At 39.9% G+C, this 26,198-nt stretch overlaps 6 protein-coding genes across 8 annotated transcripts in view; 1 reads left to right on the forward strand and 5 right to left on the reverse strand.

Moving 5' to 3' along the window:
• Nucleotides 1-264: 264 nt before the first annotated feature.
• On the forward strand, nt 265-1,420 carry LOC128892175 (NADH dehydrogenase [ubiquinone] 1 alpha subcomplex subunit 7-like). Its single transcript, XM_054152364.1, has 3 exons — nt 265-626; nt 922-1,100; nt 1,223-1,420. Exons 1-3 carry the CDS (start codon nt 558-560, stop codon nt 1,284-1,286), a joined length of 312 nt encoding a protein of 103 aa, XP_054008339.1. The 5' UTR covers nt 265-557; the 3' UTR covers nt 1,287-1,420.
• Nucleotides 1,404-10,844, reverse strand: LOC128892145 (phosphatidylinositol 4-kinase alpha). Of its 3 annotated transcripts, none has more exons than XM_054152308.1 (23): nt 10,687-10,844; nt 9,644-10,037; nt 9,068-9,582; nt 8,621-8,936; nt 8,369-8,431; nt 7,758-7,982; nt 7,490-7,676; nt 7,196-7,406; nt 6,861-7,115; nt 6,433-6,782; nt 5,943-6,363; nt 5,769-5,876; nt 5,499-5,705; nt 5,139-5,415; nt 4,574-5,066; nt 4,375-4,510; nt 3,985-4,317; nt 3,635-3,922; nt 3,329-3,556; nt 2,909-3,255; nt 2,570-2,846; nt 2,079-2,485; nt 1,404-1,982 (listed from the first exon to the last, which is right to left on the reverse strand). In XM_054152308.1, exons 1-23 carry the CDS (start codon nt 10,774-10,776, stop codon nt 1,757-1,759), a joined length of 6,354 nt encoding a protein of 2,117 aa, XP_054008283.1. In that variant the 5' UTR covers nt 10,777-10,844; the 3' UTR covers nt 1,404-1,756. The 3 variants fall into 3 exon arrangements, with proteins under 3 accessions (XP_054008283.1, XP_054008275.1, XP_054008293.1); XM_054152300.1 differs by having other exon boundaries at nt 6,433-6,785; XM_054152318.1 differs by lacking the exon at nt 8,369-8,431 and having other exon boundaries at nt 6,433-6,785.
• A 1,769-nt stretch (nt 10,845-12,613) lies between these two features.
• Nucleotides 12,614-17,001, reverse strand: LOC128894235 (uncharacterized). Its single transcript, XM_054155857.1, has 7 exons — nt 15,013-17,001; nt 14,822-14,916; nt 14,577-14,753; nt 13,956-14,176; nt 13,249-13,466; nt 12,912-13,162; nt 12,614-12,838 (listed from the first exon to the last, which is right to left on the reverse strand). Exons 1-7 carry the CDS (start codon nt 15,262-15,264, stop codon nt 12,631-12,633), a joined length of 1,422 nt encoding a protein of 473 aa, XP_054011832.1. The 5' UTR covers nt 15,265-17,001; the 3' UTR covers nt 12,614-12,630.
• On the reverse strand, nt 16,046-19,488 carry LOC128894238 (uncharacterized). Its single transcript, XM_054155870.1, has 7 exons — nt 18,974-19,488; nt 18,070-18,164; nt 17,816-17,992; nt 17,473-17,690; nt 17,038-17,255; nt 16,327-16,577; nt 16,046-16,259 (listed from the first exon to the last, which is right to left on the reverse strand). Exons 1-7 carry the CDS (start codon nt 19,184-19,186, stop codon nt 16,046-16,048), a joined length of 1,386 nt encoding a protein of 461 aa, XP_054011845.1. The 5' UTR covers nt 19,187-19,488.
• Nucleotides 19,489-19,640: 152 nt separating this feature from the next.
• Nucleotides 19,641-22,282, reverse strand: LOC128894472 (probable glutamate receptor). Its single transcript, XM_054156226.1, has 7 exons — nt 21,938-22,282; nt 21,773-21,867; nt 21,536-21,712; nt 20,746-20,963; nt 20,465-20,685; nt 20,140-20,390; nt 19,641-20,051 (listed from the first exon to the last, which is right to left on the reverse strand). The coding sequence occupies exons 1-7, from the start codon at nt 22,280-22,282 to the stop codon at nt 19,847-19,849; spliced, it is 1,512 nt and encodes a 503-aa protein (XP_054012201.1). The 3' UTR covers nt 19,641-19,846.
• Nucleotides 22,283-22,507: 225 nt separating this feature from the next.
• Nucleotides 22,508-26,198, reverse strand: part of LOC128894474 (glutamate receptor ionotropic, kainate glr-3-like) — a 5,962-nt gene continuing 2,271 nt past the window's right edge. Inside the window, exons 3-7 of the mRNA XM_054156240.1 lie at nt 24,188-24,361; nt 23,746-23,981; nt 23,468-23,685; nt 23,082-23,341; nt 22,508-22,879 (exon numbers count right to left, since the gene is read on the reverse strand). Of these exons, the coding sequence (XP_054012215.1) occupies nt 22,657-22,879; nt 23,082-23,341; nt 23,468-23,685; nt 23,746-23,981; nt 24,188-24,361 (1,111 nt within the window). The 3' untranslated portion in view covers nt 22,508-22,656. The remainder of the gene's footprint in view (nt 22,880-23,081; nt 23,342-23,467; nt 23,686-23,745; nt 23,982-24,187; nt 24,362-26,198) is intronic.

Here is a 26,198-nt window from a genome sequence, read left to right on the forward strand (position 1 = left end):
ATGAGAGAATGCTCCAAGCTTGTCGCGGAATAGTTCAGAATTTCAAACGCTAGATGACGCCACCAATAAAAATGAATAATTTATACGGTTCATTGCATTATAACGCTGCTATATATTAGTTAAAGATGCAAATTTATCATTCCTATGGATAGTTATTTAATTCAGCAATTATTATCGACCTCCTTGGCTAGTCGCGTCATCTAGTGGAACAGTGTGAACTATTTTCGCTACAAACTTGGGCATTCTGCCACCGATGGGGTCACAAGTATAAATACTAAATTATTCTCAAATTTTATGGAATTTAGAATCAAAAAAAAAAAATAAAGTATTCTTTACTCAGGGGAAATACTAATTTACTAATTAAGCAATCAATTTTATGATTGTTCTAAACGTAATGACACGTAATCGAAAATACGTATAGTTACCAAGTTTGAAGGAATGACAACAGTGATAGTATATAGTAGATTATCTATATATATACAATCTGTCCTTACGAAGACATAGTAAAAGTGATTTGTTTATTTGACGCTAAACAGTTAAATAATTAATTAAATAAAATGCCTGGTAACGTTGAACATCGAACAGTAACGCCTCTTTTAAAGGCATTTCGAGATATTATACGAGGTGTAAGTAATTAATTTTTAGCTAGTACTCGAGTATACCAATCAATTTTTTTAGAAATTACGTAACTTTTTGTTTCTTTTAATTTCCGAAAATTATTGAGATTATTTTTACAAAATGATCTTACACAGTGTCATTAATGATAACCATTTAACGTCACGTCTTTAATTCAAGATTGTACATTATATTTATCACTTTGTTGGTTATGTATAATTTGTGTGCATTTAGTTAAATATTTTGTTAATATCATAAATTATATAAATACCAGGAAGTGGTTTGAAGAATGCATCAACATTGCAGAAACCAGTTGTGGAAGCATTAAGATTCAAGGATCAACTTTCTGCACGTACCCAACCACCACCATCGATACCTGGTGGACCGAACCATAAACTTACCAAAGTTTATTACTATACACGCGATGCTAGGCGTCTTGTTCAACCACCCGTCGAGATATACGCGCAAGGTCGATTAGAATCAGGGTACTTATCACTAATATCATAATAATTTAGCATTTATGTTATACGTGTATAAAGCATTTTGTTTGATATTAATTCATAGTTCATTGTAACTAATCGCATACTATTTACCGAATTCATTCTAGGGAAAGCGCATCTACCAAATCTGCAATTCCAACACCAGCTAAAGTTTATATACCTGACAAATAGCAAATGTGATCAAATTCACTGAACATTAGTTATACTATAGTAATTGCATGTAATAAATTAAGTATCGATTGAGAATTATTATAGAGAAAAATACTGATGTAAGTTTACGAATAAAGATTTTTTTTTTAAAGTAATTTTCCCATTTAATGTTTAATCGATAACAGTACATAAATAATAAACAGAGGAATGTTTTCATATACACGTCTCCTGCGAACGGCAGGCATATAGAATAATTCTTGAGTTTATAATACATTATTACATACATACAGAGCACGACGCTTTCATAAAATTTCTGTGAGTCTACGTATAACATTGACGGTGAGAGGTTTGTACATTCGGCAGATTAGATACTGCCATATCTAACAATACAGTACACCGTGTACCTGTTCAACAATCTTCACGGAAAGAAATGAATTTCTCCGTTCTGGACTAACAATCATAATACGGAAGTCTCTCTCAAACGTAATAATTTAATAAGGAATTTGATTCTGATAATACTGTATCATGTCGTAAGTTTTCGTACGGAAGTTGAGGTAGCTGTTGCGTATTACATTGAGCATAAAGGCCGCTGCTTCGCGATCGGTAGCTGTCGGTACGAATCTACCGCGTAGAAGCTTGATCGTCTGTCCACGGAAACAGGGTAACCCGGTATCGAGCATCAGAGAAACCAGAGAAATGATTGCCTCTTGATAAGGCCTGGAAGAGAACATTGTGATTCGAATAAAATTTCTATGATGAAACACTAACGAGAAGAGATTCGAGGATGATTAAAAACATTGTAAATACATTTACCTCACCGCGAGGAAAGCTTGTACGCACAATTCCATGAACCAACGGAAGGGCGCCGCCTCCATTTTACCTCCCATTACGAGCACCATTTCATCAGTCAGTTTAATATCAGGCTCAAATCCTAGGTTACCACCTGGTGAACTCTCGAACATGAACCCAAAATCGATATGTATGATATGACCTTCGGTGTCCAGCATAATGTTGCCGTTGTGGCGATCCTTTATTTGCAAGAGATACGTGATGACGCTGTAAGCGGCCATTGATCTCACGAAATTTCGACGAACGTTTTGGAATTCTTTTGTCGTTTCGTCGCCGTAACGAGTGATGAAATATTGATACATGTCGATGTCGGTTGTTCGACCAAGTTGATCGCGAGACGTCGCATTTGGTACGCATTCTATAACGCCACACTGAAACGTGCGTCGATATCAATAATTGCACGATACTTTTTATAAGAGTACACTTAATGATATTATAAATATGAAATAACTTACTCCAGGCGCTGTAGCTACTACTCTGTACGGGAATAAAAATAGATTCAATCCAACTTTCTGGAATATATTTTTGAAAATACTGATCACTTGCAGAGCTAGCATATCTTGTCTAACGTCGTCGCCGACTTTGAAGATGGCAGCCTGCCACGTTTCTTTCGTCGGGTCTCTTTTAATTTCCACTTTCCCATTAGCTGATACAGCCAACGCGATATTTTCCAATTCGTTAATACCATATTTTTGTACTTTGAAACGCGCCAAAAACGGTGCTTTCGCGGCACTGTAAATCGTAAAAAGTGTATTAAACACGGTTGGTAAATTTGTTCTAAACGTGTTGCTCACCTCTGCATAGGAGTTCCGCTTTTATAATCGATATCGATAACCATGGCTTCAGGGTTAGACGGTAAATAGCAACCAGGTTGTACTTTTATCTGAGCCAAAGCCTTCAAGCATGCCTTTTTGCGTTCAGGACCTTTGGGGTATGGCCTTATCTCACCAGAAATATTTGTAATTTTTTCAAAGAATTCGAATTCCCTTTCGTAGAACTGTTTCGCTGGACCAGACAATGATCCCAGGATACTCTTCACCAGCGAGTCAAGTATATCGAAGAGAACGGGATCCTTTATTTGTTTATCTTCGTCCATGTACATGTTTGTATGCATGTTCCAAATTAATTGATGCGCCACTACCTGTACACAGTAAATAAAAATATGGGCGACCGAATTAAGAGGGATTAAGATACAGGTTTCTTTCGTAACTTACCTGCGAACGTTTCGAAATTTTCTTGATAAATTCTATAACATAACCCATGGTATCGTGACGCACTGCTTGCACGAGTTGAGGTATATAGAAAAGCACAGCATCCGCTGGGTAACTGCTCAGCACCTCTACTGCGTACTGCGCAGAGATCGGATGATGAGGAAACTGACGGGAAAAGTACGCCAGTGCTTGAATAGGTGACACTCTTTCCCATGTTAACATGTACACCAACTGAAGCACAATCGGTTAACGAATTAGAATTTTAAACTGCAACAAATTTCCAAGGTTTTTATTGGAAAGGTGTCTCACCTCAGGTACGTCGTTCAGTAACGTATCCGTGGTAACCAGGTATTGCAGAGCTTCTGGCACGTGCATGACTGGCACGGGTTTGAGACGTACCAGTACGCACACTTCTTTGATAATAATTTCGGAATTCTTCAGTCGAGCAGGCAAAAATGTAGCGAGAACAGGACTGATTTGCCACGCGAGACGCGTGTATTCGCGCCACTTGTCGTTCATGCCCTTGGCACGCCATTCCGCAATACTCGATTCACCTGCAAGCGCAAGTTCCTGTCTTCCACCGGGATTCCTCCAGACCTACGTCGATATACAGTACTGAAGAAATGACTGTTTAATGAAAAATATAATATTTAACTTACCAGCAACATTTCTATTTCCACTGCCAATAATTCCAGAATCAAGTTTCTCTTCTTTATGTAATCTTTTACGAAAACATTAGCGTTCATGACGCGCTTGCTACGATTGCTACGTTTACTCAGAGTGTTGCTACTGGTGGACATTGGGACAGTATTAATCCATACGCTCGACGGGGTTTTCGAAAACTCGGTGTTCGTTGTACCCAGAGCTGTGTTCAGCGAGCCGATTGTCTCGCTATGCCCAAAACCACTCGTCGCGTAGGACTGGGTCGTTAGCATCTCAAATTCACCATCGTTACCAGTCATCACCAGATATTTTTTATCGCTGTGCATAACCTGCAAGGCCATAAAGCGGACAATGGTGGTTCCGATTAAAGAGATTAATTTATATACCTGCCAGAAGCGTATGAGCGTAACCAAATCCTCGCGCAGTTGATCGAGTTCTTGCGTTGGCACTTGACGATCCCGACAGAAGTAATCCAAACAGTTACAATAAACGCGTTCGCGTAATACATTTTTGCTCAACGTCCTGCGGACGAAACTCGTTATTCACCCGCTTATTCTCTACTCGGTACTACATCCTTCACGATACCTTGGCAAAGTATCTCCTTGAAGGAGAAACAATCCGCAAGAGAGCAGTTTAAAGCGCACCCCCACCGCAGCAACGTGTCGACTCATTCCAGGTTCCTCGCCGGAACCGCCAACGGTCATTGGCAGCGTCCTGTGCAGCAGGGTGGCGATCATGTCGACTGTCTCCTGACAGCAATACTTGGCAGTTTCGATTAATTCCACGATAAAGCCGACCCAAATTTCGTGAGGCTTCACCAGAGGGGGATTCGGGCCTAATTTGCATCCTTCGTACACTGCCAGCGGGCTGACTTCCTCTTCATTTGGGGCGAACAGACCCATCCTCTTATCAACGGTGTACTGCCACGCGACAAGCATTTCTTGTAAGAAGCGTAGCTTGAGATCAGGCCTGACCGTGAGTATCCATTGCCAACATTCGACCGCTGTGGTCATGGATGCGGCAGTGAATAATTCTATCTGCGAGGATGCTACCGTATGCAGCAATCGTCTGTGTATTCCTAAAAATATACAGTAACGTGCAGCAAGGAGAATAATGGAATCGATAATTATAAATTATCGTTATAAATTACCAGGCATGGAGATCAAGAGTGCTGTGGCACGCCAAAGAGAGCTACGATGTTTGAGATCGTTGCGAGTGCGACAGCTCATCCAAACGGCTTCGATCAACAGGTCGATAACTTTGTTTCTGCTTTCTTCCAAAGGTATCTCCGTGGTGGAAGATTCCGTTTGCGCTAAGTAAAGTATTCCGGCTATTTCTCCGGCGTACCGCGATCGCGTCGACATCATCGACAAAAGCCACGAGCTCGCGCCTTTCGGACATCGTGGCCGTTTATCTAACGAATTAGTCTGCAATAACATACGTTTTATGGTTTCGTAGGTAAATCACTGTTTCGTAGGATATTTCACTATTTTACAGGAAATAGTTTTACGTTTGGCAAGGCGGACATTGGAACAGCAAGGTCCACAAATTCGAGGACCGAGTCTGTAGACAAACACAAACCAGAATGATGTTTCAATCCGGACGACGGTATCTGATTCACATATTCTTGTAAGTGCGATCTGGTGGCCTGCGGCGCCCACTTCATGGCTTCCTGCACTATGCCTTTGCATCTCGCGGTGAAATCTTTCACGATGATCTGAATTACGGAATTCGGTTTCAATCTTGGACTAATTTTCACGCGCAACAATCGCATACGTACCTCTCTCGCTTCCGATGTATCCATGAGTTCGATGCTGTACGGTGTACTTGGTATTCGCAGAATTGGCGTTTCTTCGTTTGGATCAATTTGTAATGAGAAGGATAAAATCTGTAAACACGGTTATTATTTAGCTTTTATTAATATTCAATTACGTAGAACGAAGGGGAATTATACCTGTAATATGTCCAGCATGCTCCATAGCACCTTGCAATTCCACAAAAGATGCGGGAATGCGTCCACCAAAGCGCTGAGATATTTATCAGCTATCCGTCTAATTTGCTTGTGCACGTGATTGAAATGCACGAGTAGAAATTGTGCATGATTCTCGAGTTGCATCTCTCGCTTCTCGTCCTTTGGTTTACGCTGCATAGCGTCTTTAAATTTAACAAAGACGAAATCGGCGACGCAACACACGCACTGCCACATACCACTCTTTTCCTTTTGCAAATAAGTATCGCATAGATACTCCATGATCGGCTGCAAACTTGGCTCGGGGCTGTTTTCTACTCTTAACGTTTCTAACCAATACACGGATAATAAATATGTGCACTGAGCGAACTGCAATTTCGTTACGTATTGCGATATGTCGTTGTTCCTGTGAAACAAACCGTTAATTCGTCTGCTATTGCTACTGTTACTAATAAGGATTAGAAAAAGTATTCACCGAGTACTCAATTTTAATATTTGATTCCTCAGTTCCTGCAACTCGTTCAACGAGACGCTGTCGTTCCGTACAGCCGAAGTATACTGCAATTCCCTCATTTCGAATCGAGCGCTGGTTTGTGAAATAAGATAAGGCGATTTCACAGCGATTTCCTTCACGCCCTCGTGCCACTCCGGGGGCCACAATCTTGCTGCTTGATCACTAGCGAAATCCATCACAACGCAATACAGCCAGAAATCCTTAAAAAGTTTCAACAATCTCTTCTCTGGATGTCTAATCGGCGAAAGTCGTCGTACTAATATAGCGATCACGGGAATTAGCACACCCAAATTTCCTGCGCTACTCGCCGCCTTCTGGTATACAAAGTAATACAATGAATATAATTATTTTGCTTTTCTAAAATTGATGTTGTTGCATGTATTAATTACCGTTGCAGTAACATTGTTCGACACCTTGTCACTGGCACGTTTACCCTCCAATCCAAGCTGAACGAAAAGTTCAAGCAAATGAAGCAGCAGATCGTCCAATTCCGACGCACCCTGTAGATTCGCTGCAATATTCGCAAGAGCGTTTGTGACTGCATTAGCCACGTGACAATACTGTTTGCGGTCGTCGTTCGCGGCATAAGTCGCAGTGCTCGAGCCCAACGACATGGAGAACATCTCCATTATGTCTCCGTAAATCTGGAATAAGATTCGTTTATACTTTATTACGCTACAATTGCATGTCGATTTAGTTCTTCGTGATCGATCTTAAACTCAACCTTTGGCTCGCATTTCGCAATTATCATACAGCCTAATTGATCCACGATCAGAAAATCAAGATCGCTCGGTGCACGGCAGAATATTTGCTGGAAAAATGAGAATATCGTGCGCATGGTCTTCGGAGTGTCTTTCAGCGCAACGGCGACATGTCCCAACATGATTACTATGTTTTTGGAAATTAATTCGCTATTCGTCTTCTCATCTGAATCGCTAAAATGATTGAAATCAATTAAAACTATAACACGAAACATTGCAGGAATATTCTAAAATTGCTTTAGCTTTTGCAACCGTACCCATCGGATATATCAGCAGCGAACAATCTGTTCGAAACACTGGCGACCAATGCTGGTACGCAATCTGCATTCACAGAGTGAGCAGCTTCCAAAGCGATGCAAAGGTTACCGATGGCCGCATCGCGGAGCTTTTCAAAGGCCATTTGCGCGGACGATGTTGTTTCTTTCATATTTTGCATTTCTTTTCCTGAAAAAGAAACATTTCGTCGATACTCTTCATGAAACAGTGCGTCGCACTTGGCGATAACAGTTAGCAGTTTTTAATCACCTTTCCCATGTTGCTGACGATGGAGTTTAAGAAGTATAGGCGATGGAACGACGAGAAAGTCTCGAAGGTAATATATAGACGTACTCGCTATGTTAGGAAACTTCTGCGCTAACTTTCCCAACCCTTCCAAGCACACCATCAGTAGAGGCATATGAGCCAGCACCAATTTTGGTCCATGATTGGAGTTAATCTTTTCGACCAGACGGCCACACAAACTATCAGCACCTGCGGTTAATTATGCTCTCTTGAGCTACGTTTTATAAATTCACGGTGGGCACGCAGCTATTCATGAGTCGAATAACTGAATTGTTTAGAAATCCTTTCAGAGAACGAGAAGTAAGTCTTTATGGAAACTAATCTCTGAACGACAATGCTCTAAAACGCACAAAAACGAGTGAAACCAGTGAATGTTAACTTGATTGTTTGCTAAGAATCGATCAAACGGTTAGAGTAAGGTAAGAAACTAGCATTTAGTGGTATGAAAAAAAAAAAAAAAGAAAAAACATAAGGCCAGCTGGGTCAACGCGTGTATTCGTTAGTTAAAACTATTGAGAGTTATCGTAGATGTGGGACAATCAATCGAAATACAAAGTAGGCTGAAGTTCGAATACCCTCGCCGATCAGCATCGAACTGATATCTGCGAATAGCGCGGATAAATCATACTGGTCTCTCACTGCAAAAATAATGTAACAGATGTGTACATTTCAACAACATTAACAAATGAAACGCTTGAAATGACGTTTGTTTCGAATAATTACTTTACACAAAACGACAATTATAATATAACGAAATCATGCAAGTAACTCTATCTGGTCTTTTAGCGTATGTATAGGTCTTGATTTATAATTAAGGGTCTGTTTACCAGTTTCATCGCCGATTGCCCACACAAGGAGGTCAACGCACGCAGAATTAGCCATTACGTTTACTTTAAATCTATTTACAGTTCGAAAATTTGTGTCCATGTCTTCGCGCTCACTGGCGTCGTGCTGGCGTGATTGTAATTCCGTTTGGCCTGATAAAAAGAGTCCTTTCACAAACTCCTGCACATCCCTTGTGAAAGGAGCAGGCAGGTCGCGTTGATTTTGCAACAATTCCCGCAAAAGAGCAACCATTACTAGATTCATTGTTTCGTTGAAAGTCCGGTAAGGAAATATTTGCACCTGATCTAAATTGTAAATCTAAACAAAGCAATGGAATATAACTAGTAAGAAGACTTTTCTTCTCTAGAGTTATTATTCGTTGTCTATTCTATTCTATTATTATTCTATTAAAATTTGTCCCCCTTCGATAAGGATATAACGAAACTAACTTGATTGGCCTCTTCGTCGAGAAACGTTAGAACCTCTTTGGTGAGTAATTTTTTTGCCAAGGCTAGCACGCTTTGCAAATGAACCACGCTAAATTGCATCCCGGCTCTCCTCTCGGGGCTTTCGTTGCATCGCATTTGAGGGAACTGATTGAAGCTCGATCCATATCTGCTAAAGAAGTACGTAGCTGGGTCGTAGGGCACCGACGAGTACGAATGCAACGACGGTCGTTTAGCGCAAGGGAAATCGTAGTCCCCAGTTAGAAGGCTAGGAGCGTTATCAATGGCCGGATGAGAATTCAAGTTGCCACTCAAAGAACGTGGGATAATCGGTCGGAAATTGGGAAAGCTATGTTGTTTCTTTTCCGATGTTAAATGTGTTTCTGTGTTTGCTACAGAGAGGGGTGGTTCTGGTTTTGGGAAAATGCGACAAAGGAGAGGCGGATCTGTACACGCGAAACGACCCATCGATCGGGCTAAACCGATCAAGACTGGAACTATGGATTTGCATAACGACACTGGAAGAAATAAAAGTATAATTAAAATTGTATACAAATTTCTAATGTGGAGAACACTTACGCTTTGCTTGCATTCCTCTGTTGCCATTTTGATCTTTGTATCCTCTTATAAGATTTGTCAGAACCGTTAATATTTCTACCTGAGTAGAAATGATCTCTTCGCGTACAGGTTCGCATCTGACCGCGACATCGCTAAGCAATGTGTTCAAACAGAAACTGAACCTTTCTGCAACAGGAATACGTTCCGTAGGGGAGCATCTGATTTCATCCAACCAAACAGCTTTGGGAAGACCACGTAGTAGTCGCAAAAGATAAGGCAATATTCGATCCCTGTGTTGCAGACCGGATTCCAGAAAATATATTCCCAAAGCGATGGTCGCGTCCTGACCTCTTTGGTCCAACCGATATATACCTTGAGCAGATTCTTGCGGGCATAGTTTGAACAACTGTATTACCTATGTAAACAAAACATTGCTTTAATACATTATTCGTTCGAAAAGTGTTACAAAAAGATTGGTTACAGAAGAATGAATTAAATCTTTGCAATACATGTTTTAATACAAATGGAAAATTCTATTTTTTAGGGACCTAAATTGTTTATTTTAATTGTCATTGGTCCTATCTTTTAAAGTATGTAATTATAGAAACTTGTAGTGGCATGAATTAGGCTTTCTCGGTGATGTTTGTGTCTTTCAAAAGAATGTTTTTATTAAGTCTTTCATAATTTGAATATATGAATCATTGGATGTATAAATACTAACAGATATTAAGGGTGCGTCTCGAATATATTAATAAATGGATATTCGATGACTCGTTCGTAAAGTTGTGCTTGAACGACACATTTCTGTGTACAGTGGTCATTAAGTCTGTGACATATGACGGAAGCCGATTTTTTTTAGAAGAAGAGTGACATTAATTAATAACTGCATATATGTAATTGACGTGTTAAATAGCTGGTAGATCGTCCTTCGAATTATATCACCGGATGACATATCAGGATGTCAGCTGACACGTCCTTAAAGCTAACCTATATCTGATATGATATCCGATATGAAATATCGAACTGAATGCCAATATTACCGAAAGGATTCGAAATCAACGCACCTTTTCCCATGGCGTAGGCTTGATCGCTGCTAAACATCTAGCCAAATGTTGAACGGCTTTCGAGAAAAATAACTTCTCGTCTGCCACCATTTTGCCCACTGCTCGCTGCTGCCCACTCGGCGCTCGCTCCACGAATGCCGTTGATATCGTCTGCTGGCCCCCCTTTGACAGGCAACCATCGCTACTAGTTCTATAGATACTGGAATTGTGGTTCTGATAATGGTAACTTCCTTATCGACACCGCAGTGAATTATCATCTAAACTTTGGCGGAAACTTCTTTGCCGAGAAGAGGATCTCTTTTACCGTTTTTTGTTTCGTTTGTTTTTTCGAATTTCTGATTGATTTTGTTAATTAATAAATTGCTTCCTGGTTGTTAAAACGTGTGATCATTGATACTTGAAAATGAAACCACTTATATTCTGAACATAAATTTATTATAGTCTCAAGTGCTATAGAAACGCCTAGCGCCACCTTTTGTCCTAACTTTCTTTTCTTCCGAGAAGCGAAGGAGAAAGTCAGTTGGTGGATAGCGTTTGGGAAGAAATCATTAGAGAGAGTTAAACAGAATTAGTTGTTTTCTTGTAAAAGTCCTTAAAAGAAGTGTATATAGTTTTTCTGTATATAAACGTATAGTTATTTCTATATATAATAAAAATAGTATAGTCGTGTGAAAACAGTGTACATAATATATGTATATGTCCTTTCGCGCCTTTTAAATACGCTCCTGCCTAAATGTCGATAAAACAGAAATTGAATTAATCAATTAAACAGCCACAAGAATATAACCATTGGCGCCATCTCTGAATGATTGTACGAAGTTTCTCGCTACAAACTTACGAGTTCATCCTCTGAGAGTTACTATTCTTTGAATAACCAAGAGATTGACTCAAGTTGTATTTAAAAAATAAATTTTGTATGAAGATCCTCGTAAATAAATGAATTAGAAACGAGATTCAAGATGGAGCTTGGCTTTTTTTGTCTGCCTTTGATGTCAGAGGTTAAAATGAAATTGAAATATGGTGTATCACACTTATTATATTAGTTATTTATATTACACAAATTACTCATGAGTGTGATGATAAATTTTCGGAAAACGAAAATCGGTTGGGAGAGGTTCAAACGGGGTTAATTACTATAATAAAATATCAGAATCTCAAGTATGAGGGTGTTAAACGAGATCAGCATTCGAATATCGGCACGAAATCCTGAGTCCTTTTGTCTCATATCGCACCGTTAGCGGATTGCGTAGGTCGCAGGATTACCTGCATCGTCGCAAGTAATAGTAATCCTTTCATGGAGATCTCGAACGATGGTCAATTTTTAGATAGAATGGTAGAAATAGTGCAACGTCATCGAAGCAGCAGGCGAGTATGCACGGAACAATCGTAGTTTTTGAATAATCGTCAGCCTGATTGGTGCTCCCGCTACTCCCACTGTCGCGTGTTTGTACATTTTTAATTTACAATCGCCAGGTGCGAGCTTGACTTTTTAATGAAGTTTCGCGTAACGTACACGGTTTTCAAAGTAGACGATTAATAATTCACAAGTATTTCTCTTTGCTATAGTTACGTTGGTTATTATTAAAAATGAATATAAAACTACAAATAAAGTGGTGCAAAGTAGGACAAGTTGGTGGTATTTGCGAAAGATTGGAATGAAAGAATACAGTATTGTCTCGAAATAAGCAACTGTACGAGTCTAAACGAATAATAAGGCACAGAGATTCGAACCCACGATCCTTGGATCTACAGTCGACTGTTTTACCTACACGACCAATCCTTCTCCAAAAAAAATAACACCCGTGCTCGATCGATCACTTTATAGTTTGTCGGTACACCGAACTCCCTGTTTTATCTACATGTTCCCCGTCGTTACGCTCGTCGGTCTCGACCGAGTTGCTTATTTTGAGACAGTACTCTACATAGATACTTTCAAATAATTTGTCAATTGGTGTAGTAAAATATTAGTATCTCGGTTACGAGAATCGTAAAAGAGATAAACGCTCCAGAGCTGAATATTAACAGAATTAAATAGATCTGTTCTAGCATAATCGGTTCCACCTTTTTAGACGATGTGTGTTCGACATTTTTTATTTCTATCCAGCGATGCTTCAATCGTTGCATGAGACCGAATTCGAACATCTTGATTATCCTTTAGAATGAAAAAAAACGATGGATATTTAGGAAGATTATTCCGTCTTAGCTGAACAACAAAAATTATTTACCCCACGTCGATGGTTCTTTTGTAAGTGAACTTTTTGGAAATGGCTGAACTAATCCACTGTGTGCGTAAGAAACGTCCCACGGGATTTAATCGACAGACGTACATCCCCACGGCTTTCTTTAAATCCTCGGCCTGCATCATCACGTACAGTTTATTCGTCGTGCATATTATTTTGTACATCTCCTCCTGAGTTTCGACATTTTTTACTCGGTTCGTTGCAACTAATTTTTTAACTATTGGGTCGTCGATCACCTGAAAATGAAATTGTATCGGTCGGTACATAGAACGAATGCGTGGACTTTGTTATCGTCGAATTTCTACATTAACGACATTTGTACCTGAAAATACATTTGCTGAAAAGACCCTTTTACGGTAAGTATATCGTACGAAGTATCTTCGAGCAAGGACTTCATGTCGTCGAAAGGTGGTACGATGATAATTTGCGCCATGTAGCCTATAAACAGTGCGTCGAAAGTTGTCTTCACTAGACGACAGAATACGCCCAACCATATCTCTACAGTTCTCGAACTATTGGTTATATCGTTTGGACGGTGACCTGCAAAACCCTCGCCTATCATATCGTAGAATTTGGATTTATTGTAATGTGATATTATAGAACTTCGGAATATACCACATTATTTTTTTTTTTTTTTTTGAGACGATTCACTGGACGAAACGAATTGAATATATCATGCGAACTTTGCGAGTTCTCTTTCGGGATGGCACACGAACGCGTAGCCACCTAGCGGTTGGGAGCGGTAGCTAGGGAGTAGCGGGCATAGCTCAAAGCGCTCACTGCTCAACATATTCTTACATATTTTTACGCGGATGTAATATCATTTTTTTTTAAAATAACATAGCCTGTGTTACTCCAGAGAAAGCAAGGAAGCTACTGTTAAAATTTACTATCAATCGGTTAAGTAGTTTTTGAAACTTTTGTGTACATACAAATAAACGCTGTCTCTTTATATAATAAGTAAGGTAGTTAGAAGCAAGATAAGATAAGATACTAATTTCCTAGATGATCGTTTGTTCGTTTAGTTACTTTGATCGCAGATCATGGCGAAGTTGTAGAATAAATGCTCTTTCAAGCTTGCTTTCCACTTCACGTGCTTGATCTTCGTGGTCATCTTCTGAGTCAGATAACTGCAGATGCTTAGCAGAGAGTAAGTGGTCAGAATCGCGTACCAGACCTTCCGAGAAAACAACTTCACTATCCATGTAGGGTTGTGGTGTCTGATTTCTTGTCGAATGTACATTCGGTTGCTGGGTGCAAATTACACGGTATGTTAAAAAATTATTCTGTGGAATATTGACTATTATAGAAGAGCAAGGAGTAATAAGGGTTTCGTTAAAAAATTTTGAGCTTGATTGTAGGACTTAGAGACGTCAAGGTACCCAAGGAGGCCGGCAGGTCCAAGAGTCACGTAAAGACTCTAATGTAAGAAACTAAGGATACAAGACTATTAATTTGTAACAAAGAAGCTTGGACCAATAATGCAATAACCGATATAGGCTAATCGGTAGAGAATTAAAACAGCGTTTTAAAACAGCGCACACAAAAATGCTCTACTGATTGGCCTAATATGAAACAGATTACCCTTACAGAATGAAGAGACAATTTATGGGTCTTGAAAACTTTGTTTTACATTTTGCATTGACTTACTTGGTCGACCACAGAGGAACGGTAAAGACGGCGGCCGCAAGTCGCTTGTTGTAGGCTTCCACCCTCGGTACAACGTCCGTTTCATTTCTATACAATATACCCAATAAACCTATCGTGTACGTGCCATTGGCGTTTATAGATCCCACCGAAGTTTCATAGGTAATGATTGGCTTCAACCTGAAACGATCGTAGCTGAAGTACTCGTGGCATGATCGTTTAAGGTTTTATTAATAAATATTCGTTACGTGAAATTCAACAATTCCGACAACGTGTTCCAAACTTCGCCGATGGCTCCGGTGACCTTCAGTCCGTTTGCTTCGTTGCTGACAAGGTTAGTCAGCTGATGCATACAAGTGATCGTTCATTTAAAAAGAGAATATTCTTTAAAGAAAAAAAAAAAAAAGAAAAACAATAATGGGAAAGAGAATATATCTACCTCGTAATAACTGAACCTAACGAGTCGGCCCTGAAAGTTGTGCGTCTCCTCTGCTCGACTCCGATCGAACTTCTCCCGATTTATCGCAGCAAAGACGGGGATGCTGAAGATCGGCACGAAATCCTGCCTTCCTTTGTTCCATATTACACCGTTCGCCGATTGAACAGGTGTCAGGATAGGAAGAATCATCGCGAGTAACAGTAATCCTCTCATGAAGTATATTTTTTGTATCCTCGGACTATGTGTATTCATAGTAGCGTTTGGTCTAACGTTAACGAAGCTATGGAATCATCCTCGCTGAAATAATCGGTTACGTATGTAGCTCTGCCAGGATTATCTCTTCATCTTGCCTTGTAATGCGATACGATTACTATGATTACTAGTATCGATCTGTCCTTTCGTGTTTGTCCATTTTATAGTACATATTACAATGCGCCGTTTAGTTATGTAAACTGATGCCGCGATAACGCAACAGAGTAGCGTCCAATAGCTTCGATTGTTCACCGATAGCGTCTATTGAAATATACAGGGTGTCCCAGGATTAGTGTAAGAAATGGGTGGGTTCCTCAGACGATTCTGAACCATAGTTTCCTTTGCAAAAATGTCGGATGGTGCTTCGTTTTTGAATTATTAAAGAAAAACCAGCGACCAATCTCAGCGCCCGAGTAGCGCGCGCTCAGCCGCGAGAGGCGGGGTCGAGCCATCGGGACAGCCTCTCGCGGCTGAGCTCGCGCTGTGATTGGTCGCTGATTTCATCGTCGATAATTCAAAAACAAAGCACCATCCGACATTTTTGCAAAGGGAATTGTCGCTCAGAATCGTCTCAGCTATACCCTCTCCCCCATTCCCGGTTCTTATTCTAATTCTGGGACACCCTGTAGCATGATCACGGGTGGAATCTACGTCTTGCTCCCATAGGGATTTGTAAAATTCGTTGAAATAATTAATCAAGTCGAGGTACACATAATGTGATTATTTTTATTCTACCATGTGACAACTATACGACTGCATTCAAGGATTAGATGGTATATCGTTAATTTCTATAGTAAAATATCAGGATTTCAAATACAAAAAGAACGAAAGATGTGGCCGACGCATAGCCTAATATCGAAAGGATTAGAGCGATTTGTTGCATGTTTATTGGACGATCGTCAGCATCGTCTGATGCATCTTCTGTCAACGGTTTCCATTTCGTCCAATAACGCGTCCCACCTGCCATGAGACCGACTTCTTCCAGTTTCAGTAGCCTGTCGCAATGAAAATAACGTTATTCGAATTATTCGCATCTCGATTTCGTTTACATTAACTATTTACGCAATGTCGATAGATCTTTTGTATTTGAAGTTCCACGAAATGCCGGAGGAAATCCATTCTTCTTCTTCGACGTTTCGTACGGGATTTAGTTGGCAGAAAGGCTCCCCACTAGTCTGTTTTACGTCTTCGCTCTGATACACCGCATATTTATTTTTTGTCGAGCACGCCAGTTTGTACATCTCCGTTCGATCGTCCATGTGCTTTACTTGATTCCTTTCGCGTAATTTTAGGTAGACAGAATAATTGCTATACTATAAATGTAGTAGCCAAGACTATTATTTCTCGAGACATTGCACAAAATTATTTTATTCTTTTTTATACAGGGTGTCGCAGGATTAGTGTAAGAACCGGAAATGGGGGGTTCCTGAGACGATTCTGAACCATACTTTCCTTTGCGAAAATGTTGGATTGTGCTTCGTTTTTGAATTATTGACGAGAAACGAGCGACCAACCGCAGCGCCCGAGTAGCGCGCGCTCAACCGCGAGAGGCGGGGTCGAGCCATCGGGACAGCCTCCCGCGGCTGAGTTCGCGCTGTGATTGGTCGCTGGTTTTATCGTCGATAATTCAAAAACGAAGCACCGTCCGACATTTTTGCAAAGGGAATTGTCGCTCAGAATCGTCTCAGCTACCCCCCCCCCCCCCTTTTCCGGTTCTTATACTAATTTTGGGATACCCTGTATAATCTTTTCGAATAGTACTGATGCTTGTACCTGAAGTGTTATACTCTGTCGAGTACCTTTTTCAGCGAGAACAGTGTACGAAGTATCTCTCACCAAAGTTTCCATGTCGTAGAAAGGCGGATGCGTGATAGTTTGTTTCAAGTAGACTAACAAAAGTGCGCTGAAAGCCGTTCTCAGTAAAGAAGAGAATACACCCGACCAAAACAATATAAACACCGAATTTTTGTTCAAAGTACTCGGTACGTCCACTGAAAAATCAATATATTCCCTTAGGTGAGCGTTTAACTCTCAGCTTAAATAATTGCAAGCAATTTTACAACAAAGAAAAATTAAATCAGTCTTGGCCAGAAAATTACTGCGAGTATTTCCAGACTTTTCATTTCAATATAGTAATTAATGGACCGCGGGTGTTTATCCATTTATAGTAAGTGAAAATTGTCCGCCGGTAATTAATATTTCGCTTACATTGGTTGCAGATCAGGCTAAAGTTGTAGAACAGATGATCGTACCAGGTGTCCCTTAATTCCTCACGCGTGGTATTCGAGTCCATCAGTTGGGCCAGATATCCGCAGAAGCTCAGCAGTAAATACGTGACCAGAATCGCGAACCAAGTCTGTCGCGTGAATAGTTTCGCCATCCATGCGGAGTCATGTTTCATTTCTGGTTGAATGTACAGGTAGTGGCTGAACATTTAACAAACAAAAAAAAAAATAAAAAATACTTTACCACGGTTTTATTTAATTTATCGAGAATCTTGGGTCGCGGTACGACTTGCAAAGAATTTCCTTTAATTTAGACATCGACTCGCCTGGTTTTCCATAAAGGAAACGAGAACTGGCCGATCCTGAATCGCTCCGCGTGGATCCCCATCCTTGCTATCACGTCCGTTTCGTTATTATTTAGAATAGCCAACAAGCCAGGCGTGAGAGTGCCGTTAGGGTTCAGGTGTCCCATAGTATGATAGTTCGTGATAATTGGCTTCAATCTGGAACGATATTTATCGTAACACTTGCGCCCAGGTCGTTTTAATTACCCATTCTACCATCGAGTAACGATCCTTACGTGAAATTCAAATACTCCGCCAAAATATTCCAGATTTTGCCGATTCTTCCGTCGACTTGCGTTCCATTTGCTTCGGGAAAGACGACGTTGCTCAACTGATAGGTAGAAGTGAAAATTTATACGTGCCTAACGCTTTGTTTCTATACAACTGGAACTCATTTTTGTTGAATTTAAACCAGTATTTATTGTTGCAATTTCGTCAAATTCATGAATCTTACGCAGATACAGTGGGTGTAGAAAGTATTCGTACACCGATCAATTTCCAAAAAAACTGTGTAATATTGTAATTTATTAACTTGTTTTTTTATAAACAATGACATTCTACATATTCTCCGAAATCTCTAGAATAGATAGATTACAAAAAAAAAAAAAAAATAGCTATTTATGTAAGTTGCGAAATTAACAAGTAAAAAACAATTAATCGATAAAAATGTTGAAGCAATAAGTATTCGCACAACTGTTTAAAAGTACTTCCCTGGAAATTTGATGTTTTCTAATTCGCACGGAGCAACAAACTAATGTGTTTCGTCATAAGAATCGTACAAATACTTATTGCTTCTATACTTTTACCTACTTTTCGCATTTTTTTTTTTTTCGTTAATTTCACAAATTATATTAACTAGTAAATGTTGTGTGGTCTATATCTATCTTAGAGACTTCCGAGAATATGTAAAATATCATTGATTATAAAAAGAGAAGTTAAAAAACTACAATTTCACACAAAAGTTTTTTGGGAAATTGATCGGTGTACGAATACATTCTACGCCCACTGTATATTTTCTTTAACATTTCACTTTCAGAATTGATTTATTTAATTTTCTAGTGAAAAGTCCTGTCATCCATATATATGGCTGACGATCAACGTGTTAAAAAGAAAAGTAATCGTAATAGCAATGTTGGCTACCTTGTAATAAGTAAACGTAACGATCTGCCCCTGAAAGTTGTGCGTCTCCTCTGCTCGACTCCGATCGAACTTCTCCCGATTTATCGACGCGAAAACGGGAACACTGAAGATCGGCACGAAATTTTGGATCCTCTTGTTCCATATCACACCGTTCGCCGATCGAACAGGTCTCAGGATCGCGTGAATCACGACGAATAACAGTAATCGTTTCATGAAGCAAAGATTCTTAAAATCCTCGTGTCAGAAGTTTTCCTGCTGGGGTCTGGTGTCCCACTAACAACGCGATTCGATCATTTTCGCTGAAATGGACGTCTATTACGACGCGATTCCATCAGGATTATCGCTTTATCTTGCATTTTAACGCGTCACGATTATCAGTTATTCAGGTCTGCAAGCATGCGTTTAAATGTGCATGATAGCGACGTTTAATAATAATAATTGTAATAACTAATACTTTGCCGGTATACACTTGTATGGATCAATACGGATCTTATCGATCCAGTAGTTGTTATCGACCAATGGTTAACGACTCGTCGGTAAACTGGCTTTTTCCCTGAAATGCAAGGGAAAATAAATGAGAAACATAGAAAGTGCGTACGTGATATGTAATTATCAGTTATAAAGGTCTATATGTACGTCCTTAAATGTGCATAATAGTTTAATAATAATAACACTAATCATTGTAATAACTCGCACTATCGGTCGGTATACACCTATCCACTGAGTTTATCGACCAAGCAATCGTTATCGACTCGTTAACTAACATTTCCTTGAAATGCAAGGGAAAATAAGTAAAAAACATAGAATCTGCATGCACGATATTCTGTAATTATTTCGACGAGGGTTGGACAAAATGCGCAGGTAAAAATTTTGTTAATTGTTGTAATAAAACACCAGGACCTCGAGTACGAGAAAAATAACAGAGATGAACGCTCCAGAGGCGAGTATTACGAGAATAAAATACACTTGATCTGTATGAATTGGTTCCACTTTATCCAGCGAATTATCATCGGGCTTTATCCCCTTCACGCTATTCGATATTCGTTGGAGGATACCGTACTCCTTCAACCTAAGTATCCTGCAGAATGAAAATCCGTTAAAATGATTCTCCATAGATAATTAAACATCGAACCTTTCCTTTGATTTAATTCAATCAAATAATTCACCCAATGTCGATGGATCGTTTGTTGCTGAAGTTCTTTGCAATCCCAGAAACTATATGACCATGGTATACGGCATCTCCTACGGCACGCATCCGACATGTAAAGCTCCTAATAGAGTTCTTTATGCCCAAGTCGTGATGCATCGCGCTCCATTTATTTGACGAGCATACTTTCCGGTACATCTCCCCGTAATTGGCCACTTCTTTGATTCGATTCATTTCGTACAGCTTATCAAATACAGTTCCATGGTGGCCCTAAAAATGAAGCGATATAGGTAAGTACATCAAGCCAGACGAAACCATGGCGTGATAGTTGTACACTTTTCTACCTTGGCTATCTTTGCCAGCACAGTGCCATCCAAGAGACAAATTTTGTACGAAGTATTGTTCAAGAAGGATTCCAAGTCTTGAAAAGGTGGTCTGAAGGTAGTTTGCGTCATGTATCTTATCAGAAGTGCACCGAATGCTGCTCTGATTAGAAACGAGAAGAGCCCCATCCATAGATCCACGATTCTCATGCATGTGCTCGAATCACATGGTAAGCAGTCCGCTAAATATTAAACATTACATCCATCTATGGACGAAACATTAAATTTTGTTTTTCTCTCACCTTGTTCGCACATTAAACCGAAGTTGCATAACAAATGGTCACCTAAGCTCTTCGGCAGCTTTTTGCTCATAATCCTCGAATTAACTGCTTGGACCAAATAACTGCAGATGGTCATCAGTAAATACGTGAATAGAATCGCGTACCAGATGTTTTGGGAGAATAGCTTTAGCATCCATGTAGGACTACGCTCCAGATCTGGTCGAATGAACAGGTGATAGCTGCACGCAAATTACAGTGGATGTCGAATGCCAAGGGCGAACTCATAGACTGCACTGAGCCATAGAAATGACGCTTTAACACTTTGAGTACCACGCACATTCGTGAAAATACTTATGGAGCTAAAATTTTGTCTTCGTACAATTGGACGCTATGCCGTCTAACTAGCTAGACTTGTTTTCTTTAGCACCTAGTCCTTAGAATTAATTACACAAGTTTTCAAAACAGAAAAAAATGTACATTCAATACCACAATTTGTTCCTTATGTATTTTGGCCTACTAAACTTGAAAATCGTAAGAAAAAATTGTTCTATGGATAGGTTTTTTTTATATGAATTTTTGAATTTTTTTTCGGCTTTTTTCTGACATACGTTCACATTTTAGGCCATATCTCGAATTAGAAACGTCCGATTGGATCGCACAAGACGCGATTTTCGTGTTTAGTAGGCCAAAATACATAAGGAACAAATTGTGGCATTGAATGTACATTTTGGCTGAAAACTAGCGTTATTTAATTCTTTAAACGTAGCGATCAACGTGTTAAAGAGGTTTATAAAATAAACGAGAAACTCACCTGATCGGCCACAAAGGGAGCGTCAACTGGGAGGCCTTAAATCGAATCGAATCGCTAACAATTCGCGGTACCACGTCCGTTTCGTTTCTTTGAATTATTCTCATCAAACCAAACGTGTAGACGCCATTCTCGTCCATCGATCCCATAGTATTTTCTTTGACGAGAATTGGCTTCAACCTGAAACGATCGTAGCTGAAGCACTAGCGTCCTGATTTATGGTTTTATTAAACAATTTACCTGAAATTCAACAAATTCGATAACGTGTTCCAGACTTCACCAAAGATTCCTGCCACTTTCGTTCCGTTTGCTTCGCTAGTGATTAAACGCATCATCTGATAAATAAAATTTAGCATTTCTTTAAGAAGAACCAAAAACATAATACCAAGGAATTGGCGAGTCTACCTCGTAATAGGAGAACCTAACGACTTGTCCTTGAAAGTTGTGAGTCTCCTCTGCTCGACTCTGGTTCACCAGTTTCTGATTTATCGCCGCGAACGCGGGAACGCTGAAGATGGGCACGAAATTCTGGGACGTTTTCTCCCATATTACACCGTTCACGGATCGAACGGATTTTGGGAGAGTGTAAATCACCAGTAGCAACAGTACGTTCCTCATGAAGGCGAGATTGTGCATACCTAACAACTGGTAACTGGTATCGCGTTCAGAATGCGATCGAATCGTGAACAGAAAGCTTCCTATGGCCGATTCCATTCGGTTTATCGCTTCATCTTGCATTGAACGCGACATTGATCCTACGAAGAATACGCGACGGAATCTCCAATAAAAAAGTTATGCGTGTTTATTTGTCGCATAATCACGCTACGAGTTCGGTTAGGTGAACGATATCGTGGTATGCGATCTTAAACGAGGCGATTATACATAATATGAATGATTGCATCGCGAAAACGACAAATCATTTTGCGTATAATAATAATAATATTTCTGTTTTTTTTTTTGCAAATATTTGTCTACCTGAAGGGAAGATTAAAATTGAAAAGAATCAGTTTCATTATTACCTCCCTTTGTTTAGTAGATACAAGATAAAATAAATAGAGTATTTTTTTATTAAAAAATGCAGTCGCGAACTAATCAAAGTAGAACGCCCGTACAGTTCTTTGTACTTATGTTAATCGTTTAGAATTATTTTCACAGAAAGATATAGCTTTTTCGAGGAACAGTACTACCAGGGATAGAGCGATACCGACGAATGGTATGCATAGAATCAAATACACTTGTTCCATATCGATCGTCTTGAACGTCTTTTTCTGCTCGTACTTGATTCGATGTTTGAACCAGCGATCTTTTAGGACGTCTATCAAGCCAAATTCGTGTAGCTTCAATATTCTGGAAGAATTTCGATTTAAAATAAATCTTGCAGATACCAATGATACCGACTCGATTAGTTACGAGTACGACCAATCACGGCGTGAGAGTCAATTCCCTATAGAAGAATTGAACGCCACTGGTGGCCAAGCACGTAACTAAATAATCATTCGACTCAGTTTCGATTTGTGTCGATAACTGAATTTATTAGACCCGTACTTACGATACATTTATGACCTTCTTATATGGAAAACGTTTCGGCAAAGCAAATCCAGTCCAACTTTGAAAGTAATTGTCACCTACTGGAATCACGTGACACACGTGTCTGTTCTTCATGTATACTTTGTCCTCGGTTTCCAACATCGCGTACTTTTTCTCGCTGTGGCAAACAGTCTTATGCATCATGCTCGAGTCCTCTATGAAATGTATACGTTTCGTGACGTCGTAACGCTTGGACAGCTTTCGCGATCGTTCAACGCCAGCCTAAAAAGTAAATCTGTCGATAAACTTTGTCCCTAAATGGAAACGAATAAGTCGGTACAAACGTATCGACTAAGTTTATCGATCGAGCTAAAGCCATCGTAGGAGTTTCAAAAATCTACCAAATACCTTCATGAACTCGTAAATCATGGACCCTTTAAAAACTAATACATCGTAGTTGGTTTTATTTAATAAAGTGTCGAAGTTTTTGAACGGAAGCGTCATGACACGATTCGTCATTTGGTAAATAAGATCCGAGCTAAAGCTCAGCAGAATCAACCACGCGAATACACTCTTCGACAGCGATAGTATCTTGATCTGACTATGATAAGAATTTGGAATGTGACCTAAAAGAATTGTTGAATACAATTAAAAGTATGTATTTTGGCTGTTAAAGGTCGGAATACCTTGACTGCACATTATGGAGTACGTGTAAAAGACATGGTCGATGAAAGTGAAGTGTTCGCGCTCCTGTTTTCGTTTTTTTTTTCTCGAGTTGCGGTGTTGTTTGTTTTGGAGGACGTACCCAGCCAGGCTGAGCACGAGAAACATAAACAGTAGGATGTACCAAATGCGACGCTCGAACACCATAATTATCCATGTGTTGCTGTGTTTGTATTCCGGCTTTATGTACAACTGATATCTGTGTAGTAGTAATTTCAAGTTACACAATTTTTACATCGAATTGGAGTAGCCATATATTTCGTAATATTGGAATATTAGTAGCGCCTGTTGAATACACATTTGGAAGCTGCAAGGCGGGTTGCAGTTACCACAGGCACTACTATTGTTATTTAGAAAACTGCCTGCAACTAATCTATCTAAGCAGTACTAATTGTGAGAACGTACTGAGTTTGGGAGACAGGTGTCGTATAGTCCAACAAACTCGCGCGGCCAGTATAGTACCCTGTTCGCAAAATAATATGAGCTTCGTTTCGCTGAAGCAGTCCCATCAGCCCGGTGTAGCTTCCGTTCTCCAAACGTATACCAAAATCGCGTTTTTCATACTTTATCGGAATCAATCTGAGGAGAGAGAAAGTCTTCGAAACGATGTTGATAAATAACCAAAGAATTTTCCTATTATTGTTTTAATTTAATGTACACATTTTATACTAATACTGGTCTTGTTGGAGATCTGTCTGTTATTTAAACACAAGCTGGTGCCAACTTCGCCTTGTTAGGGATCGCGATTAGGGAAGTAAATAGATTGTAGTTAACAAGTAACACTATAACTATATTAACGATAATGCAGATCGAAGAATACGCGACTCAATGCCACAACTCGCTATAACGGAATGAATGGGACTGAACGCCTGCTGAACGCCGCATGGCCGTCATCCCCCACTCCACGCATACCCGTTCAAACCTTCGACCATACATACATGGACTGCTCAAGCTATAGTGTAGTCCGTAACCAACATCTCCCATGCCAAAGTTACGAGTAAGCAGTTATGCGTAAGCGCTACAGTCAATGGGTGATAGCAGTGGGGAAAGGCGCGAATTGAAATTTTGGACGGTTTGCCGAACTACTCTTTGAGTATATAGAAATGTATATAGAAATATAGAAATGTATGTAGAAATGTATAATGAGTATATGTCTATATGTCATATCTCTATATGTCTATATGTGAGTATATGTCATCGAGATGGAATTTTTGGTATAGTTCTCGAATTCGACGCATGCACATTAGCGTCAAGTCTCACTTTTTAACCGACTTCGAAAAGGAGGAGGTTACTCAATTCGACATGTATATTTTTTTTCTTTCCTTTTTTTTTTAATGTCTGTTCACCGATAACGCCGAGATGGCTTGACCAATCGGAATGAGTCCTGTTGCATCCTGTAGAGCATGTTCCCCCGGTGACCCTGCTGTCAAGACTTTTTGCGATTTGTCATTTTTTACCCGTCTTTTTACCAAAAAACCGTGATTTTTAGGTATTCTTGCCGATTACGTCGAGATGGCTTGACGAATCGGAGTGAAACCTCTTGCATCTGAAAGAGCATTTGCCATTTGGTCCAATAACAAAACATTTGTCCTTGTCTTATTTTTTACCACTTTATATCACTTTTTATCGCAAAAAGCGTACTATTTCACGTATGTTTGGCCTGAAACCGATGAAATCGATAAAACCCCTTACATTATGCTGCCGGAGAGCTTTTCGCCATGATCACAGATGCAAAAATTTATGAATTTCTGTATTGTAATCTGCATTATCGACCGAGCACTCTACATTACCGACAGAGTAATCTACATTACCGACGGAGCAATCTGCATTACCGACAGAGTAATCCGCATTACCGACAGAGCAATCTGCATTACCGACAGAGCAATCTGCATTACCGACGAAGCAATCTACATTACCGACAGAGCAATCTGCATTACCGACAGAGTAATCTGCATTACCGACAGAGTAATCCACATTACCGACAGAGCAATCTACATTGCCGACAGAGCAATCTACATTACCGACAGAGCAATCTACATTACCGGCAGAGCAATCTACATTACCGGCAGAGCAATCCACATTACCGACAGAGTAATCTGCATTACCGACAGAGTAATCCACATTACCGACAGAGCAATCTGCATTACCGACGGAGCAATCTACATTGCCGACAGAGCAATCTACATTACCGGCAGAATAATCTACATTACCGACAGAGCAATCCGCATTACCGACAGAGTAATCTGCATTACCGACGGAGCAATCTACATTACCGACAGAGCACTCTACATTATCTGTCGAGCACTCCAAATTACCGACAGAGTAATCTACATTACCGACAGAGCACTCTACATACATACACCGGCAGAGCGCTCGGCAAATAATGTAGAGTAATCAGTCGCTAGTGCAGATTACC

This window comes from Hylaeus anthracinus, unplaced genomic scaffold (genome assembly GCF_026225885.1).
Source record: "Hylaeus anthracinus isolate JK02 unplaced genomic scaffold, UHH_iyHylAnth1.0_haploid 0, whole genome shotgun sequence".
Lineage (NCBI taxonomy): Eukaryota > Metazoa > Arthropoda > Insecta > Hymenoptera > Colletidae > Hylaeus > Hylaeus anthracinus.